Genomic DNA, 18712 nt, shown 5'->3' on the forward strand with positions numbered 1-18712 from the left:
GACTTTAACAGGATTTAGAGTCTCAAGATACTAAAATATTTATTATAAAACTCAAAACTACTTTCTATACAAAAATCAGGAAAATATGACCAGTCATTAAATGAAAAGATAAGCAAAGATGCCCATTCTGAAATGAATTACCAAAAAATGTTAAAGCAGCCAGTATAACCATGTTCCATGGTATAAGCTAAACATTCTTGAAATGAATACAGAAACAGAAGTTCTAAATTTGGAAATAAAACCTAAAAAATGACCAAATAGAAATTTTAAAACAGCATAAAAATACAATATCTGAAATAAAACATTCACTAGGCGGGGTTCTGTAGCAGATAATAGATGTAGACAATAGAATTGTACGTAAATTAGAAAACCAGATCAATAAAAATTATACAAACTGAAGGGAAGAAACTGACTTGTTGGGCAATAGAAAAAGATATAAAATTTGTATCACTGGAATCCTAGGAGAGGTAGAAGAGATCGGTGCAGAAAATACAGTTGAAGAATTAATAGCTCTAAGTTCCTGGTCCTGGGAAAGACATAAACTTACAGAAATTTGCCAGAGATGAGAAAACTGAATGGAGATTTCAGAATGCATAGAAGATAAAAAAAATAACTTGTAGGAAAACCATATGAAGAACTGGATGGACAGAAAGGAACAAAAAGAAAACAAGAAAGACTGAGTCTGAACTGGAAATTTAAATGGCTAACAAAATAATAGCTTCAATGGCTAATAATCAGGAGTAACTTCATGCTCAAATATAAAAGAACCTTCTATCTACAGGAATAAAAAAAAGTAATTATAAGCCAAGTCTAGAGGATGGAAATGGGTAAATCTATATAAAAAGAGAGACATAGAAAAAAACAGGGTGTCTAAACTTAAAAAAATATATATATATTACATTATATACTGTATTACATAAATATCAAATCATACAGTGATAAATTTTATAGAGTACATATTTATTCAAATCAACAACAAAGGGCAAAAATAACTTTCAAAGAACATAAGAGGGAATCCAAGATGGCAGTTGAGTAAGCGGAAGCTACACTAACCTCCTCCCAGGACCAAACTGGAATTACAATTAAACATAGAAAAATCATCCTTAATAGTCAACTGAACAATAGCTGGAGAGAAGCACTGTAACCAAGGACTTACGGAAGAAATCACTTCACCATATGGAGACTGATAGAAAATGCAGAGGTGTGAGAGGGCTGGCTGGGCTCCCACGGGCACCAAAAAGCCAAACAAACCAATTAAAAAAATGGAAAAAGGACCTGAAGAGCCAATAGACATATGAAAAGATGTTCCATGTCAATAATCATTAGAGAAATGCAAATTAAAACCACAGTGAGATATTACCTCACACCACTCAGAATGGTGTGAGGTGATATCATCAATAAATCAACAAACAATAAGTGCTGGCAAGGATATGGAGAAAGAGGAACCCTAGTGCACTGTTGGTGGGAGTGCAGACTGGTGCAGCTATTGTGGAAGGTAGTGTGAAGTTACCTCAAAAAATTAAAAATGGAACTGCCTTATGATCCAGTGATTCCACTTTTGGGAATGAAGCCAAAGAAACCTGAAACATGAATTTGGAAAAAATATAAGCACCCTTATGTTCATTGCTGCGTTATTTACAATCACCAAGATTTGGAAGCAGCCCAAGTGTCAGTCAGTAGATGAGGGGATAAAACAACTATGGGATATTTATACAATGGAATACTATTCAGCCATAAAAAAGAAGAAAATTTTACCCTTTGCAACAGCATGGATGGACCTGGAGAAAATTAAGTGAAATAAGCTAGTCAGAGAAATACAAATACCATATGATTTCACCCAGAAGTGGAATCTAATGAAAAATCTAAACTGACAGACAAAGCAAAGGCAGATTCATAGATAGAGAGCAGGCTGACAGCTCTGGGGGAAGGGTTAAGGGTTAGTATTGAGAATAAAAGAAAAAGGACTCATGGACATAGACAACAGTGTGGTAACTGTGGGGTGGTGGGTAAAGGTAGAAGAGGGTATAAGGGGAATAAATGGTAATGGAAAAACTACAATAAAAATAAATTTTTTAAAAAGAAAAAAGGGAAAGTTTTGGAACTCTCTTTAGAGATAGCAATAACTTGTCTATGAAGTGAAATATAATTTTCAAAAAATTCTCCTGCTACCTAACACAAAACAAAAATTAGAAATGCTGGATAAAATTAAATAAATACATTTTTAAATAGAATAAACACATAAAAAATTACTGAAATGGTTAAGGGGCCAAAAATGAAAAAGAGAAAATAAGGGAATCTATAAAAACCCTAAAACTACCCTGACTGGTGTGGCTCAGTGGATTGAGTGCCAGCCTGTGAACCAAAGGGTGGCAGGTTCGATTCCCAGTCGGGGCCCATGCCTGGGTTGTAGGCCAGGCCCCCAGTAGGGGGTGCATGAGAGGTAACCATACATTGATATTTCTCTCCCTTTCTTTCTCCCTTCATTCCCCGCTCTCTAAAAATAAATAAATAAATAATCTTAAAAAAAAACAAACCCTTAAAACTGAATGTACCAAAATATGAACCTATATATATATATATATATATACACACACAGACATATATAAACATATAAACTTATATAGAAGTAAACTGATAAATCTATCAGAATAAAAGTATAAAACTCATAAATTATTAATTTATCAAGATCACAAAAATGTGAATCACATTTGAAAAACATCAGCAATTAGAGAATGTACCTTCTTCTCAGGATGAAATATTTATTAAAACTAACCTGGGCCATTAAGCAAAGCTTATGAACTTCAAGTATCTCCCGTACGGATCGAATTCTTTTCACATAATTCAATTAATATAGAAGTAAAAATGAAAAGATAAAACCTCTGATTTTCAGAAACATTAATATTAAACTTCCAAAAAACATATAAAACAAAAGAGGAAATAATAAAAAGTAGATATCACTTGAATGAAAATATTACATTCCAAACTTGTAAATGTAGCCAAAGCAGTACTTGGAGAAAGGCCTGGGAATAATCAGTGAGGAATCTAATAGATACAGAATGCACTCGAAGATATAATGGAGGAAATAATAATGCCTTTGGCATACCTAAATCATCAACAAAATTAGCTGACTATATGAAAGGCTAATAAAATTGACAAATTTCTGGCAATACCTCTCAGGAAAAGAGAGAAAAAGAACTAATAACCAATATTAGGGATGCAAAAGGGAACCAACTAGCTGACTTTGTGTGGCAAATAATACCAGGTATTCACTGACGGAATGTTTGCCTCACTTCTCAGCACTGGCCTGAATTAAATGTCCCATGTCCTTTAGAGGAGGGGACAGCTGCCAAATGTTGAGGGTAGGAAATAGGTTTTTAAAAACAGAATCTTAGCTTTTAACAATGTTATGAAGATATGAGTATGTGCCTTAAGTTTTAGTCTTTAAATCTCCTCAGTGACCTTTAAGTTGTTTAAACCATTCAGTTGAATTATAGATTTTTAACTGTGTCATACTGAAAGGAAAAATTGCACCTAACTAGAGATTAAGTAATTAAGGTGATGAAGAAACCAACAACCTAAACAGACCTGTAAGCATTAAAGATAGTAAATTGGTAGTTAAAACATAAATGTGCACGTGACCCTATGCAGACGCAGAATTTCCACTGGAAAATTCTACCTAATAAATGGTTTTAAGCTCATATAAAATTCTTCCAATGAATATAAAAAGTTAAAAACACTCCAGTTCATTTAGTGAGGAAAATATAATCTTGATAACAAAAACCATTACAAAATGAAAAAGTTACAAATTTTACTTATAAATACAGAAACAAATCTCCCAAAATATTAGCAAACTAAATAATAAATCTGGCAAAGTATATTAAAACAATACATAACGCTCAAGTTGAGTTATCCTAAGAATAAATGATTTAGCATTAGAAAAAATATTGATGTAATTTTTCACATTAAAAACTTACAGCATACTTCTGTTTCTAGACAAGACAAAGCAGTGGTCCTTAACCCTCAGGCCACAGACTGATACCAGTCTGTGGCCTGTTAGAAACAGGGTGGCACAGCAGGAGGTGAGTGGCAGGCAAGCAAAGCTTCATCTTTATGCACAGCCATTCCCCACTGCTCACATTACTGCCGGAGCTCCGTGTCTTGTCAGATCAGCAGCATTAGATTCTCACAGAAGTGTGAACCCTACTGTGAACTGCGCCTGCGAGGGATCTAGGGTGCCCACTCCTTGTGAGAATTTAATGCCCGATGAGCTGAGGTGGCGCTGAGGTGGTGATGATAGTACAGGGGAGCAGCTGCAAATATAGGTTATCATTAGCAGAGAGGCTTGACTGTACAGAGACCATAATAAATCTATTGCTTGCAGACTCATCAAAACCCTCTCAGTGAGTGGCAAGTGACAATTAAGCTGCATCTGGTGGCAGGCTTCACAGTGGCAAGTGAGTTGATATACTTTAATTATACAGCTGCATTTGGTGGCAGGCTTTAAGTCAGAGTCTGACTGATTCTGCATTATGGTGAGTTGTAAATTATTTCATTATATATTACAATGTAATAATAATAGAAATAAAGTGCGCAATAAATGTAATGCACTTGAATCATCCTGAAACCATCCCTTCCTGCCTGGTCCATGGAAAAATTGTCTTCCACGAAGAGTCCCTAGTGCCAAAAAGGTTGGGGACCACTGAGATAATGGGAGGAAAGATGCACTTTCCTCCCATTAAATACAACAAAAAACCAGGACATTTTATACAGGGTGGGGCAAAAGTAGGTTTGTAGTTGTTTGTACAGAAAATAATACAATTATTAATAAATAACAATACAAGAATAAACTCTGTGTTTTGCATATTCACCACTGTAAACCTACTATTGCCCCATCCTGAACTTAAAAAAAAAAAAAAAGAAAACTCTGAAGGTGGAAAATAAACGTAAGACTGGCTAGGGATGTTGGATATCAAGAAATGGCACAGCAGTAAGTTCCCTTGCCTCCTATATTCTAGACTGTGTGCTGGACAAATCAGCAATCTGAAACAACAGACTTGCCTTCTCCTCTTGGGTTTTCTAAATTAAGTGTGAGGGTGGAAACAAAAATTATAACACTGTCTAATGTAGTTCTAAATGTCCGCAGGGGAACTATTTAAAACAATTATATTATAAATGGGGGACAGTAAAGGGACATGAAAAACAGTAAGGTTTTTAAATATCTGACTGGAAAATGAGGACACTAGTAGAATGTGAGAAGTTACATACATATAACAAAATACCTAGAACCACCACTAAAAAATTTTATACAAGAGATACAGTCAAAAACACAATAAATAAAAACAGAATTCTAAAAAAAATGTTCAATTAACCCACAGAAAGACAAAAGAATAAAACAGAAATTGGAACAGAACTGAAAACTAAAAAATAAAATGGAAAGCCCGTATTCTTGTTTACTGTGTTCTTTATTCCTTCCAAAACTTCCTGTTGTCATCTCCTTTATGTTCAAAGGAGGTTTTCAACCATTATTTTAGGGAAAACCTACTAGAAATACTTTCCCTTAGTCTTCCTACATCTGAGAGTGTTTAGAATTTCCCTCCATTACTGAAGGATAATTCTGGTGGATATAAGATTCTGTGTTGACATTTTTATTTCAGCACTTAAAAGAAGTGCTTTTGTGGTTTCTGATGAGAAATCTACTGTCATTCAAGTTGTTTTTCCCTTATAGACAAGATGTTGTTTTACTCTGGCTACTTGCAACATTTTCCCTTTGTTTTTATTTCTCAAAGGTTTAATTAGGATGTGTCTTGGCATGGCTTTTTTTGGATTTATCTGCTATTCACTCAGTTTCTTGAATCTGTATGTTTATATCTCTTGCCAAATTCGGGAAATTTTCAGCCATTATTTCTTTTTTTTAAATTTTCATTTGATGACATGCTTATTGATTGTAGAGAGGGAGAGAAACGCAGATGCAAAAGAGAAACAACAATCAGTTGCCTCTTGTAAGCACATGGACTGGGGACCAAACCCACAAATCAGGCATGTGCCCTGACTGGAAATCTTTCCTGTTACTTTTCAACTTATGGGATGATGTTTCAACCAACTAAACCATACCAGTCAGGGCCAGGCACTATTTCTTTAAGTATATTTTCAGTCCCTTCCTTTTTCTCCTCTTCTTAGAGGTCTCTGTCTCTGATAACTGAAGTGTTACATCTTTTATTATAGCCCGACAGGTTCCGGAGGTTCTGCTGATTTTTTTTATCCTTTAGTCTATTTTCTAATTGTAGGTTATTTTTAGTCTCTGTTATTTAGATTAGGAAATTTCTATTGCTCTGTTTTCCAATTCAGATTCTTTCTTTTCTTGTCTCTGTTTTCCTTTTGAGCCCATCTACTGAGCTTTTTATTTTGGTTTTGTATTTTTCAGTATCAAAATTTCCATTTCCTTTCTCTTTATACCTTCTGTTTGTTGAGGTTTTCTCCTTTTTTCATTTGCTTCAAGCATGTTTTAATTGCTCATTGAGGCATTTTTTTTCATGACTAATTTATTACCTTTGTCAGTAATTCTAACATTTCCATCATCTCAGGTTTGAATCTATTGTTTTTTGTTATGCAATTTGAGATTTTCCTGGTTTTGGTATGACAAGCAATCTTTGCATAAAACCTGTTTGTGTTCATATTTTAAGACTCTAGATCTTTTTTACCTTTCTGTTTTCTTAAGTATTTTTTATTTATTTTTATTTCTAGAGAGGGGGAAGGGAGGCAGTAAGAGATAGAGAGAAATATCAATGCATGGGTGCCTCTCCTGCACTACTGGGGACCTGGCTCGCAACCCAGGCGTGTGCCCTGAGTAGGAATCGAACTGGTGACCCTTTGGTTTGCAGGCTGGTGCTCAATCCACTGAGCCACACCAGCCAGGGCTAAACCTTCTGTTTTAACTGTCTTTCTATAACACTGCTCTGTGGGGTAAGGTGGGGTGAGAGGTACCACTTCATTACTGCCAAGTGGAGGGAGAAGTCCAAGTTTTCCAGTTGTCCTCCAATGACACTTGAGGTGGGAGGATTCCTCCTTACTGCCAGGTAGAGGTGAGAGTCTAGGCTTCCTGAATGGTTTCTACTGACAGTGCACTGAGGGCAGCCTCATTACCACTGGGTGATGGCAAAAAACATAACTTTCCAATAGGCCTCTTCTGATACCTCAGTGTGGCAGGGAAGTGGCACCACATTATTGCTGGTTGGAGATAACAGTCCAGACTCCCCACTGACACACTATGTGGGAGAGAAGGCTCACAACCAGCCACAAGGGAAGAAGTCCCAGCTCTCTGCTTGGCCTTCTCTGATACCACTCTGATGGTAGTACTGGAACACAGTGTTACAGTCTCAAGAGGATGGAATTCTAGGTTCCCCATTTAGCCTTTTCTGGCCTTATTTTTGCTGTTGTATTTGGCTAAATTAGAGCAGAGACTACCTATAGTTTTCAGTCTTTGTTAGGCTGTTCTATTCCTGGTCCTTTAGCTAGAGAGGAGGTCCTTGTGGGACCTTTTTTTTTTTTTTTTTTTGGTATTCTTGTAGACATCTGCAGTCTACTGGCTTTTCTAGTATCCAATTTTAGATATTTAAGGCAACCAAAAGATCCAAGGAATCCCCTATCATATCATTCCTAAAGTCTTAAGGTCTGTAAATAATCTTTTTCTCTCTACCTTTCAGAGTCTTCTTATGTTTGTTTTATATATATTGTCCAACAGTTTTGGTTATACTTAGTGGGAGAAATAGGGAAAAGTATGTCCACTTCATCTTCCTGGAAGTAGAAATCCTCATAAATTTCATTTTTACAACCATCTTCTACATCTCTAAAGAGTGGATGATAAAGGAAATAATACTGCATTCATTCCTATTAAACTTGAGCTCAGGCAACTGATTTAGAACCTAAAACATAACATAAACAATAGTTCAATTTTTATACAGCTCTGGGATTTTACTTGGCCTTAATTTCCATAACCAAAAGAGTAAAGTGGATCAAATGTCAATGTTGCCTTAAATTCTAATGCAAAAGTCAACCTCTCTGAAGCACTTTCTCAGCTCTACATACCAGACTTTAAGAGCAATACTAAAAACCCAGTGATAAACCAGAAGGATAACTGAGATTCTAGTGGTTCCAGAAGATTGAAGGAACTAGGGATGCCTTAACTGGAAGAAAGAAAAGGGAAAATGAGGAGAAAGGGTTATGTAACACTAATCTTTTAATATGTATTATGCTCGCAATTTGAAAAAAATGGCAGAAGCACAGTCAGATAGTTTGGCTTCATGTACTCAGAATTTTCTAACACTCTGAAGTGTACAAAAATGTGGACTACATAGCTATACTAAGTCCCCAAATATCAGAAGCATTAAAACAAAGGCTGCATATCCACCAGTTAGAAATATTAAGTAGACTGCTGCAGTAGGAGAGAGACTAGAATAGTGATTTTTTAATCTATTACCTACGGTTCGACCTGAGGTGGTGCTGTGTAGCTCTGGAAAGGAGGGGAGTCAACTGCTGCTGAGCAGGCGAAATGCCTGATTGCTCATCTTGCTTCAACAAGACATCCCACTCACATATCCAGCATTTACTTTGGCTTTTAGTAGGAGAGGTAGGAGTGGGATAGAAAGAAAGACTATGCTTTAAAATAAAAGTTCAAAAAATGAAACCAGATTACATTCTTACACCATATACAAGAATAAACTCAAATTGAATTAAAAGTTTAAATATAAGACCTAAAACCACAAAACTCTTAGAAGAAAACATAGGCAGTAAAATAGACATTTCTCTTAGCAGTATTTTTCCCTCTGATTTATGTTCTTGGGCAAGGGAAACAAAAGAAAAAATAAACAAATGGGACTGCAAACTCAAAAGCTTTCCACAGTAAGGGAAACCTTCAACAAAACAAAAAGACAACCTACTGAATACATGAAGATATTCACCAATGACACATTCCATAAGGAGTTAATATCTAAAATATATAAAGAATTCATATAACTCAACACCAGAAAAACAAACCCAATTAAAAAGTGGGTGGGAGACACGAGCAGACGCTTCTCCAAAGACATCCAGATGGCCAACAGACATATGCAGTGCTGCTCAACATCACTAATCTTTAGCAAAATGTCAGTCAAAAACACAAGATACCATCTCACGCCTGTCACAATGGCTATCGTTAATATATCCAAAAGCAGCATATATTGGCAAGGATGTGGAGAAAAGTGCACTGTTAGTGGGAATGGAGACTGGTGTAACCACTATGGAAAACACATATAGAGGTTTCTCCAAAAAATTAAAAATGGAATTGCCTTATGCAGAAATTCCACTTCTGGGAATATATCCAAAAAACCCCAAAACACTAAGTTGTAAGAATAAATGTACTCCCATGTTTACTGCAGCACTATTGACAATAGCTGAGATATGGAAGCAACCCAAGTGCCTATTAAAAGATGAGTAGATAAAAAAGCTGTGGCACTTATACACAATGGAATACTACACAGGCATAAAAAAGAATGAAATCTTACCTTTTGTGACAGCATAGATAGACCTAGAGGGTATTATGCTAGTGAAATAAGTCAGACAGAGAAAGACAAATACCATCTGATTTCACTTACATATGGAATATAAAATAAACAAAATAGATGCAGACTCATAGAGGGAATAAACTGATGGTGTCCAAAGAGAAGGAAATTGGCAGGGGATGGGTGGGGGTGGAAAAAGATAAAGGGATTGAGAAGTACGAATTGTAGTTTTGAAAGAGTCACAGGGATGTAAATTACAGCACAGGAAATATAGTCAATAATATCGTAATAACTATATATGGGGCCAGGTGGGTACTTGAAATATCAGATGGACCACTCTGTAAAGTACACGATTGTCTAACCATTATGCTGTACATCTGAAACTAATACAGAATATTAAATGTAAATTGTAATTGAAAAATTAATAAAAGTTAACAAACTGATGACCTGAACTAAAGTCTCTTTGAATTCTATATTCTGTGATTAATTCCTAGTTCTCAGCTATATTCCAGAAAAGTAAGAAAATTACCTTATTGAGGGATTACTAAAAATGAGATTACTGTACGTGATTTTAAAAGCCTTCTTTTTCTCAATAATGGGTATTTTAGGGTGGAGCAGATAACTGTTTCAGCTCTCCACTTTACCTGTGTCGGCACAGCCTACATTGTGCCTAGATTTTATCTTTCTCTGGGAAAAATTATTAAACTAAAGGCTCCTTTCTTTCAAAAATAAAAAGAATCTGACGTAAATCTTTCAAACCCATGAAGTTATGCATTTTAAATTTGTATTTGGAAAAATTGGCTATTATATATCAACAACTAAATTTTAAATGAACACAGTGTGCTATCTTCTCCAAAAGTAATCATGTGACTTCTCCAAAAGTGAGAGCAATTTGCTACATATTGGAATATTAAAAAATGGGAAATAATATATGGAAGGGTCTATACACTTGAATCTTTTAAATACCTTATCTTGAAACTTATAGATCATTTTATCATTCACATCTATATTAATAACAGTAATAGTTGATCAACTGTAATAGTAGATCTACAGGAAATGTTTTTATTTATTTATTTTTTCATTTAAAAAAATATATATTTTTTTTAATTTTTCAAATACATTTGTCTCCATTTATGGGCCAACATTTCCCCCTGCCCCACTCAGTCCAACATCCCCCACTGAACTCTTCACCACCTTGGCTTCATCCAGATATCTTTCACACCTGTTACAACCCTTCCTTCCCTCCCTCCTGTCCCTGTATGTTTCTTCTTTCTTTCAATGTTGCTGATAATATTTTCCTTGCCTGCTAGTTTTGCTGATTAGGTTCCAAATTTAGGTGAGATCATATGATATTTTTCTTTTTTTTTTATTCTTTTAATTTATTTTTTTCAAATACATTTGTCTCTGCCTACCCCCCACCACTTTCCCTTGCCCCCTCCCTCCTTCCCTCCATCAGCTCTTCCCCTTTGGTTTTGTCCATGAGTCCTTGCTATATGTTCCTTGACTTTCCCCTTCCCTTCCTTTTCCCCGCCCCCCCCCTCCTTTCCTCTTGTCTCTGTTGATTTCTTTTCCTTTCAGTGTTGCTGGTCTTATTTTCCTTGCATCTTTGTATTGTTGGTTAGGTTCCACTTATAAGCCAGGGGGGCGAAAGGAAATGTTTTTAAAAGAAGATTTTGAATTCTTAATCTTACCTACCTTAAAAAATTAACACACATCTAATAACCATGTCATCTTTCTTACTGTCTTAGTTATACTAGTGGAATTCTTACCCATAAATAAACTAGAGATTCTATTTTCAATGTAGTTGTTCACTGGCTTGTCAGAAATAACATTCATCATTAGAGGTAATTCTAAAGGCCTATGATCTAGATTTTGTTGAGGCATGACTCAGAGGATAGCAGGCAGGGGTGCAGAAGGGGTCCATGTATGTGGTAGAGAGTCTACCCCATCACTCAGTGTGGATCTCAGCATGGCCTGTTTTCTGGGGAAAGTTGTTCATGTATTCTGTGAGTGAATCATATATTAAATCATATTATCATTATCACAGGAATTGAGACCTTCTGATAAAATATTTGTGAGTATTAGAAACATCAAGTTCTACTGCATTACATGTTTTTTTTTAGTCAGGTATTATTTACAAATTTATAAATAAAATGTAAAAAGATGATCACACAATATAGAAGTATCTCAAAATACTCTCATACTCTTTGCTTTTATAAAAACATTTTTTAATAAAAGGTAACATATTAATGGCAGAAAATTTAAGAAATACAAAACAGCAAACATAAAAATAAAATAAGCAATTTTAAATGCAAAATAACCAACTTCTAACAGAGAGTTGTGATTATATAGATCTCACTTTAAACTGCAAAGGGCTGACTGAATTCAGATTTTATTTCCCCATAGAATTAAATTCAACCCTTTTTTAAATAAACTGACAGGACTACTAAACTGTGATTTATTAGACACATAGTAAAACTTGTTGTTTTCAGCATCAAAAAGCACAAAATAGAATTAACCTTCAGATTAAATTTGAGATTCTTATAAATTATATTACCAAAACAGATGACTGTTTGGAAACTATACCATTAAGATTGTAAAGATAATAAAAACTTAGGCAAAAAAAAATCTAATAATCAAGTTTCCTTTAGGAAGACTAGATTAGAATTAATGTGAGAAGTTATTATTATTAATATGATTTATTCTACACAATGTCTTGATATTATCACCTATTTTTTTAATTTAAAATATTTTATAATTCTGAAAGAATATAGCTTCCATCTTCATTTTTATAATTTGAGATTTATGTTCCTTATGTAAATGTATTTACTGGCTTACTTTAAGAAAACCAAACTGGAGCATCTTTTTTATATACCTCTTTTTCACCTATTCACTATTAAAATTTTTTGTAACCTTTGGAAATGGGCTACCTTTTATTTTAAGCTTTTATTTTAATTACTTATAGAAAGTGACTCTGATCCTTGCATGTGGCAATTAATACATTCATTATTTTTTATATTAAACACTCAAAATGTTGATTTATTTATATTAAGAGCAGACAAAATAAACTTTAACACCAAAAGAATAAAAAGAAGAAAAAGGGGTCACGTTAAAATGATTAAAGTTTCAATTTATCAGGGATTCTTAATAAATTTTAATTTCTGGGGGCTTAAGAATACCATCTCAAAAACAAAGAAAATGTTTACAGATCTATAAAGCAAAATAGAGAAATCCACAATTTCAGAAGGAGATTTTAATATGCCACTCTGTTGGTAACAGATACAAATAAATTTTTAAAAATGTGCAAGGCTGTATAAGGTTGAAAGAACATGATTTATGAACAACCTAATTTTTAGAAAATTATAACTTACCAAACTTAAAGGGTCATATGACATTAAAAAACCTGAATAAGTAATTTTTTAAATGAGAAAAAAATAAATACCTGTAAAGAAAATTTTAAAGCTGAAGAGGGTCTACCAGAAAATTCTGCTAAACTTCCAGTAACAGTAATTCTTACACAAACTCATCGAAAACACAAAGAGGAGACGCTCTTTAACTCATTTTACGCATAGCTTTCATATCAAAACCCAACAAAGACAGTATGAAAAAAGAAATTATAAGCCATTCTCATTCATGAACAGGAGTATATTCAGTAAACATCCCAAATTCATTATGAAACTATATAGGAAAAGGGGTTCTGGGAACCACAGTACAAAGGTGAGGAAATGATTATTCTCTAAATGAGGATAATGGTTACCTTAGGGAAAGGGATAAGGTTATGATCTCATGAGAATATCTTAGAGTAGGGGTAAGGGAGAGTGGGAGATTGAGAGTTTATAATTATTGTATGTAGTTCTGTATATCATATATATTTCACAACAAAAAAAGAACAAAGCAACACTTAAAAATAACTTTGAGAATAGCCAATTTATGGAATTTATACATTCTATTAACATCTGGAGTTTGTACTGAAGAGCTAAAGGCTAAGGACATTATTTTAGCCTTTTCTTACAAATTCTTCTACTGACTTGTTTTGTTGCATATATGTTCTTTTTCTACTGAAAAAAAATCTAGTGGATCAGAGTTTACTATGACTGTAAATAAGTGTTTCAAAGTATATACTCAGTATTTTCAATCCATCTGGAAATAGGTATAAATTTGAGAATAGAGATTCTTTTCCAGTAACATAGGCCAAAATATCAGGCATTCTAAAATCGGTTGTATGCTTCTCATGGTTCAGCATGGCTGCTATCTAAATCACACCATATGTACAATTTCTAAAATTTCAAGCTTATTAACTAGAGAGCTGTTGGGAGAATAAATAATACATTAGTGTTATTACCTTTTAGCCGGTGGCTTAGAATCTGTTCCAAAATAGCTGCAAAATTGTTAAATTCAGGAGAAGAATCATCAATTGTCTCAAAGCAGGAACGATCAATCAGAGTCTTTACAGAAAACCTATGAAAAAAAGGAGATTATTGTTTTTAAGCAGAGTTGATTCATTCACGTAAGCAGGAAAAATGGCAGGAAAGCAATTTAGGGAAGTATTACAGAAATAGTTCACAAAATTATATATTTTGAAAACTCCCTTTATTCAAATTAACTCTGTAAATAGGAACTTTTACAGAAATACTGGGCTCTTCGCTTACATATTTAGTATCTTTTGACTACATTAGGACTTAGGAAGAGCACACTGTCCTCAAAGCAATTAAAATCAGAAATAAAAAATGATCTAAATTAACCCAAAACCAATGGGACACAGAGAAGGCAGACTTGAGGGGGAAGTTCATGGCAATACAGGTCTACCTAAAGAAGGTAGAAAAATTTCAAACAATCTAACTTAACATCTAAAAGAACTAGAGGAACAACAACAAATAAAATCCAGAGCAAGTAGAAGGAAGGAAATAATCAAGATCAGAGCAGAATTAAATGACACAGAGACTAAATAAACAATCCAAAGAATCAATGAATCCAGGAGCTGGTTCTTTGAAAAGATAACAAAATTGACAAACCTTTAACTAGACTCATCAAGAAAGAAAGAGAAAGGGTCCAAATAAATAAAATCAGATGAAAGAGAATTAACAAATCATACCACAGAAATACAAAGGATTGTAAGAAATTACTATGAACAACTATATGCCAAGAAACTGGACAACCTGGGTGAAATGGATAAACTTCTGGCAACATACAATCTCACAAAATTGAATCTGGAAGAAGCAGAAAGCCTAAACAGCCCAGTAACAACTAGCAAAACTGAAGCAGTAATCAAAAAACTTCCAGCACACAAAAACCCTGGACTGGATGTCTTCACAGGGGAATTTTACCAAACATTTAAAGACGAACACACACCTTTTCTTCTTAAAACATTCCAAATAATTAAGGAAGAAAGAAGACTCCCAAACTCTTTTTATGAGACCAGTATTATCCTAATTCCAAAACCAGGTAAAGACACAAGAAAGAAAGAAAATTATATGCCAATATCTCTGATGAACATGGATGCCAAAATCTTCAACAAAAGATTGGCAATCAGAAGCCAGCAATACATCAAACAGATCATACACTACGATCAAGTGGGATTTATCTTAGGGAGGGCAAGGATGGTATAACATTTACAAATCAATAAATGTAATACATCGCATAAAATGAAAGACAAAAATCACATGATCATATCAATAGATGCTGAAAAAGCATTTGGCAAAATCTACTACCCATATATGATAAAAACACTCAGCAAAGTGTGAATAGAGGGGGCATACCTCGATATAAAAAGGCCATATACAAAAGAAACCCTCTGTCAACATCATACTCAAGGAGCAAAGACTAAAAGTGTTTTCCCTTAAGATCACGAACAAGGCAAGGGTGCCCACTTTCACCACTTTTATTCAACATAGTACTGGAAGTTTAAGCCACAGTGATTAAACAAGAAAAAGAAATAAAAGGCGTCCAAATTGGAAAGGAGGAAGTAAAACTGTCATTATTTGCAGACAACATGATAGTGTACATAGAAAACCCTCTAGTCTCCACCAAAAAACTATTTGATCTAATAAATGCTGGATTGAATCCAGCAAAGTAGCAGGATACAAAGTCAACATTGGCATTTTTGTACACCAACAATTAACTATCAGAGACACTAGAAAAAATCCCATTTACTATAGCAACAAGAAAAATACAGTACCTGGAAATAAATTTAATCAAGGATGTAAAAGACCTGTGCTTAGAAAACTATGCAGCACTGAAGAAGGAAATTGAGGCAGATACAAATTAATGGAAGTATATACCATGTTCATGGATTGGAAGAATTAACATTATTAAAATGTCCATATTATCCAAAGCAATTTATAGATCAATGCAATTTCTTTTTAAAATACTAATGGCGTATTTCACAGATCTAGAACAAATATTCCAAAAATTTATACGGAACCAAAGAAAAGACCCTGAATAATCTCAGCAATTCTGAGAAAGAAGAACAAAGTTAGAGGGATCACAATACCTGGTACTATACTATAAGGCCACTGTAATCAAGACAATATGGTACTAGCATAAGAACAGACACATAGATCTTTGCAGCAGAACAGAGAGCCCAAGGAAAACCACCCATGTCTCTATGGTCAATTAATATTCAACAAAGGGGGCATGAGCATACAATGGAGTAGAAACAGTCTCTTCAATAAATGGTGTGGGGAGAACTGGACTGGTACATGCAAAAAAAAAGAAACTAGACCACCAACTTATTATACCTTATACCAGAAAAACTCAAAATGGATGAAGGACTTAAATAAAAGTTATGATACCATAAAAGTCCTAGAAGAAAACATAGGCAGCAAAATTTCAGATATCCCACAGAGTAATATTTTTGCTGGTATATCTCCTAGGACAAGGGAAATAAAGGAAAAAAATGAACAAATGAGACTACATCAAATTAAAATTTTCTGCACGGCTAAAGAGACCATCACCAAAATGAAAAGGGGACCAATTGTCCTGGAGAACATATTTGCCAATGACACATCAGGCAAGGGCTTAATCTCTAAAGTATATAAAGAGCTCATATGACTAAACATCAGGAAGACAAACAACCCAATTAAAAAATTGGCAAAGGGCCTGAACAGACACTTCTCCAAGGAGGACATATGGATGGCCCATAAACATGTGAAAAAATGCTCAATGTCACTAGCCATCAAAGAGATGCAAATTAAAACTACACTGAGATATCACCTCACACCTGTCAGAATGACTATCATTAACAAATCAACAAGTGCTGGTAAAGATGTGGAGAAAAGGGAACGCTTGTGCACTGCTGGTAGGAATGCAGACTGATGCAGCTACTGTGGAAAACAGTACAGAATTTCCTCAAAAAACTAAAAATGGAACTGCCTCAAGACCCGGTGATTCCACTGCTGGGAATACACCCTAAGAATCCTGAAATACCAATTCAAAAGAACCTATGCACCCCAATGTCCATAGCAGCACTATTTACAATAGCCAAGTACTGGAAACAGCCCAAGTGCTCATCAGTAGATGAGTGGATCAAAACACTGTGTTGCATTTACACAATGGAATAATACTCAGCCAAAAGAAAGAAGGAACTCCTACCTTTTGCAACAGCATGGATGGAACTGGAGACTATTATGCTAAGTGAAATAAGCCAGGTAGTAAAAGACAAACAATATGACCTCACTTATAACTGGAATCTAATGAACAAAATAAACTTACGAGAAAAATAGAACCAGAGACATGAAAACATGGAACAGACTGATAGCTGTAAGATAGGATGGGGGAGGGGAATAATGGTGGAAGGAAGGGGAAGACGCTAGTCAAAGAACATGTATGAATGATTCATGGACATGGACAATGGAGAGGGAACTGACTGTGGTCAAGAGAGGTGGGGGTGGGTGGAGGGGGCAAAAGGGAAAAAATTGGGAAAACTGTAATGGTATAAACAATAAAAAATGTAAAAAAATTTAAATTAAAAAAATCCAAACTTGACTGGGCCAAAAACAAGAATTACTAGTTATAGTTGCTCACAGGAACAACCTACCATTTATACCTAATTGCAGTGCAGTCCAATAACAATGATGTACATCAATAAATGTGTCAGATTAAAAAAAAAATGACCTAAACAATTAACTCTAAAATCTTCAAAAGGCATAGTACTGCTTGTAAGAAACTTGAGTGTGAGACTAAAATGCCTTTAAGAGTTTTGGATCACAAAATGTAATAAAATTGGATGTGAGTATTCGTGAAGTGTAGATCCAAAGTTTTTATGAGCTATAAATAGGAAACTTAAAAATCTGCAAAGACTGCTATATCCTGCCCTCTTATCAGAATGCCCTTTGTCTCTCTTTTTGACTGCCAAAAATCAACACATTTTCCAAGACTCAACTCAAATGCCATCTCTTCAATAAACGATTATCCTCCTACATAGTCCTAGCTCAAACTAGTATTTTGTTTGTATCTCCCCTCAGAGATACAATTTATCCTACTGCTGCCATCTATGTTATCTTTTCTTATTAAAATATAAATTCCCACAGGGTAAAAACATCTTCTGCATGTTTGTATCTCTCTCAGCACATAGATCAATACCTTAAGTGTTGTACCCAGTTGTACTTGTTGATTTATTTAAAAGCCCTATTTTAAAAGAAAGTGAAAGAAACATTTACATGCCAACACAAAAAAGTATGATTTTTAACATGTATACACTTATGTAACCACAATCAAAATCAAGATACAGGACAATTCTGTCTTCCCATGCTATCCCTTTATAGTCATACCCTTTAACGAGTGACAGATTAGCGCCTAAGTAAAAACAATCAAGGGAACAAAGAGAAAAGAGTAACTACAAGAGTTGTTAAATAACTATAATATAAACTATGAGGGAGATAAAGGCATACAAACTGTTTCTTGGGCCTTAGGATTATGGGTGATGCTACTTAATCAGGACATAAAATATCAAAGACAAGTATAAAGGGAAATATTAAAGAGATTTATTTATATGCCAATCCACTAGAAATTATATATATTGGAAATTAAACAAAAAAAATTATTTTTTTCCTTTTTTTAATTGTTGTTCAGCTACAGTTGTCCCCATTTTCCTTCCGTTGCTGTCCCTTGTCCTTTCCAACCCCAGCTCCCAAAGACAATCCCCTCTCCATTGTCCTTGTCCACGGGTCCTTCGTACATAT

The 18712-nt window shown here is 34.6% G+C and overlaps 1 protein-coding gene across 2 annotated transcripts in view; it reads right to left on the reverse strand.

Annotated features, from left to right (window-relative positions):
- The window catches only part of RUNDC3B (RUN domain containing 3B), a 143800-nt gene that overhangs the window by 101384 nt on the left and 23704 nt on the right, over positions 1 to 18712 (reverse strand). For both annotated transcript variants that reach the window (XM_054563897.1, XM_054563896.1), the window contains exon 2: positions 13876 to 13991. In XM_054563897.1, coding sequence (XP_054419872.1) covers positions 13876 to 13991 — 116 coding nt within the window. The remainder of the gene's footprint in view (positions 1 to 13875; positions 13992 to 18712) is intronic.

Source organism: Pteronotus mesoamericanus, unplaced genomic scaffold (assembly GCF_021234165.1).
Source record: "Pteronotus mesoamericanus isolate MK-2021 breed Mesoamerican mustached bat unplaced genomic scaffold, CSHL_Meso_final scaffold_85, whole genome shotgun sequence".
In the NCBI taxonomy this organism is placed as follows: Eukaryota; Metazoa; Chordata; class Mammalia; order Chiroptera; family Mormoopidae; genus Pteronotus; species Pteronotus mesoamericanus.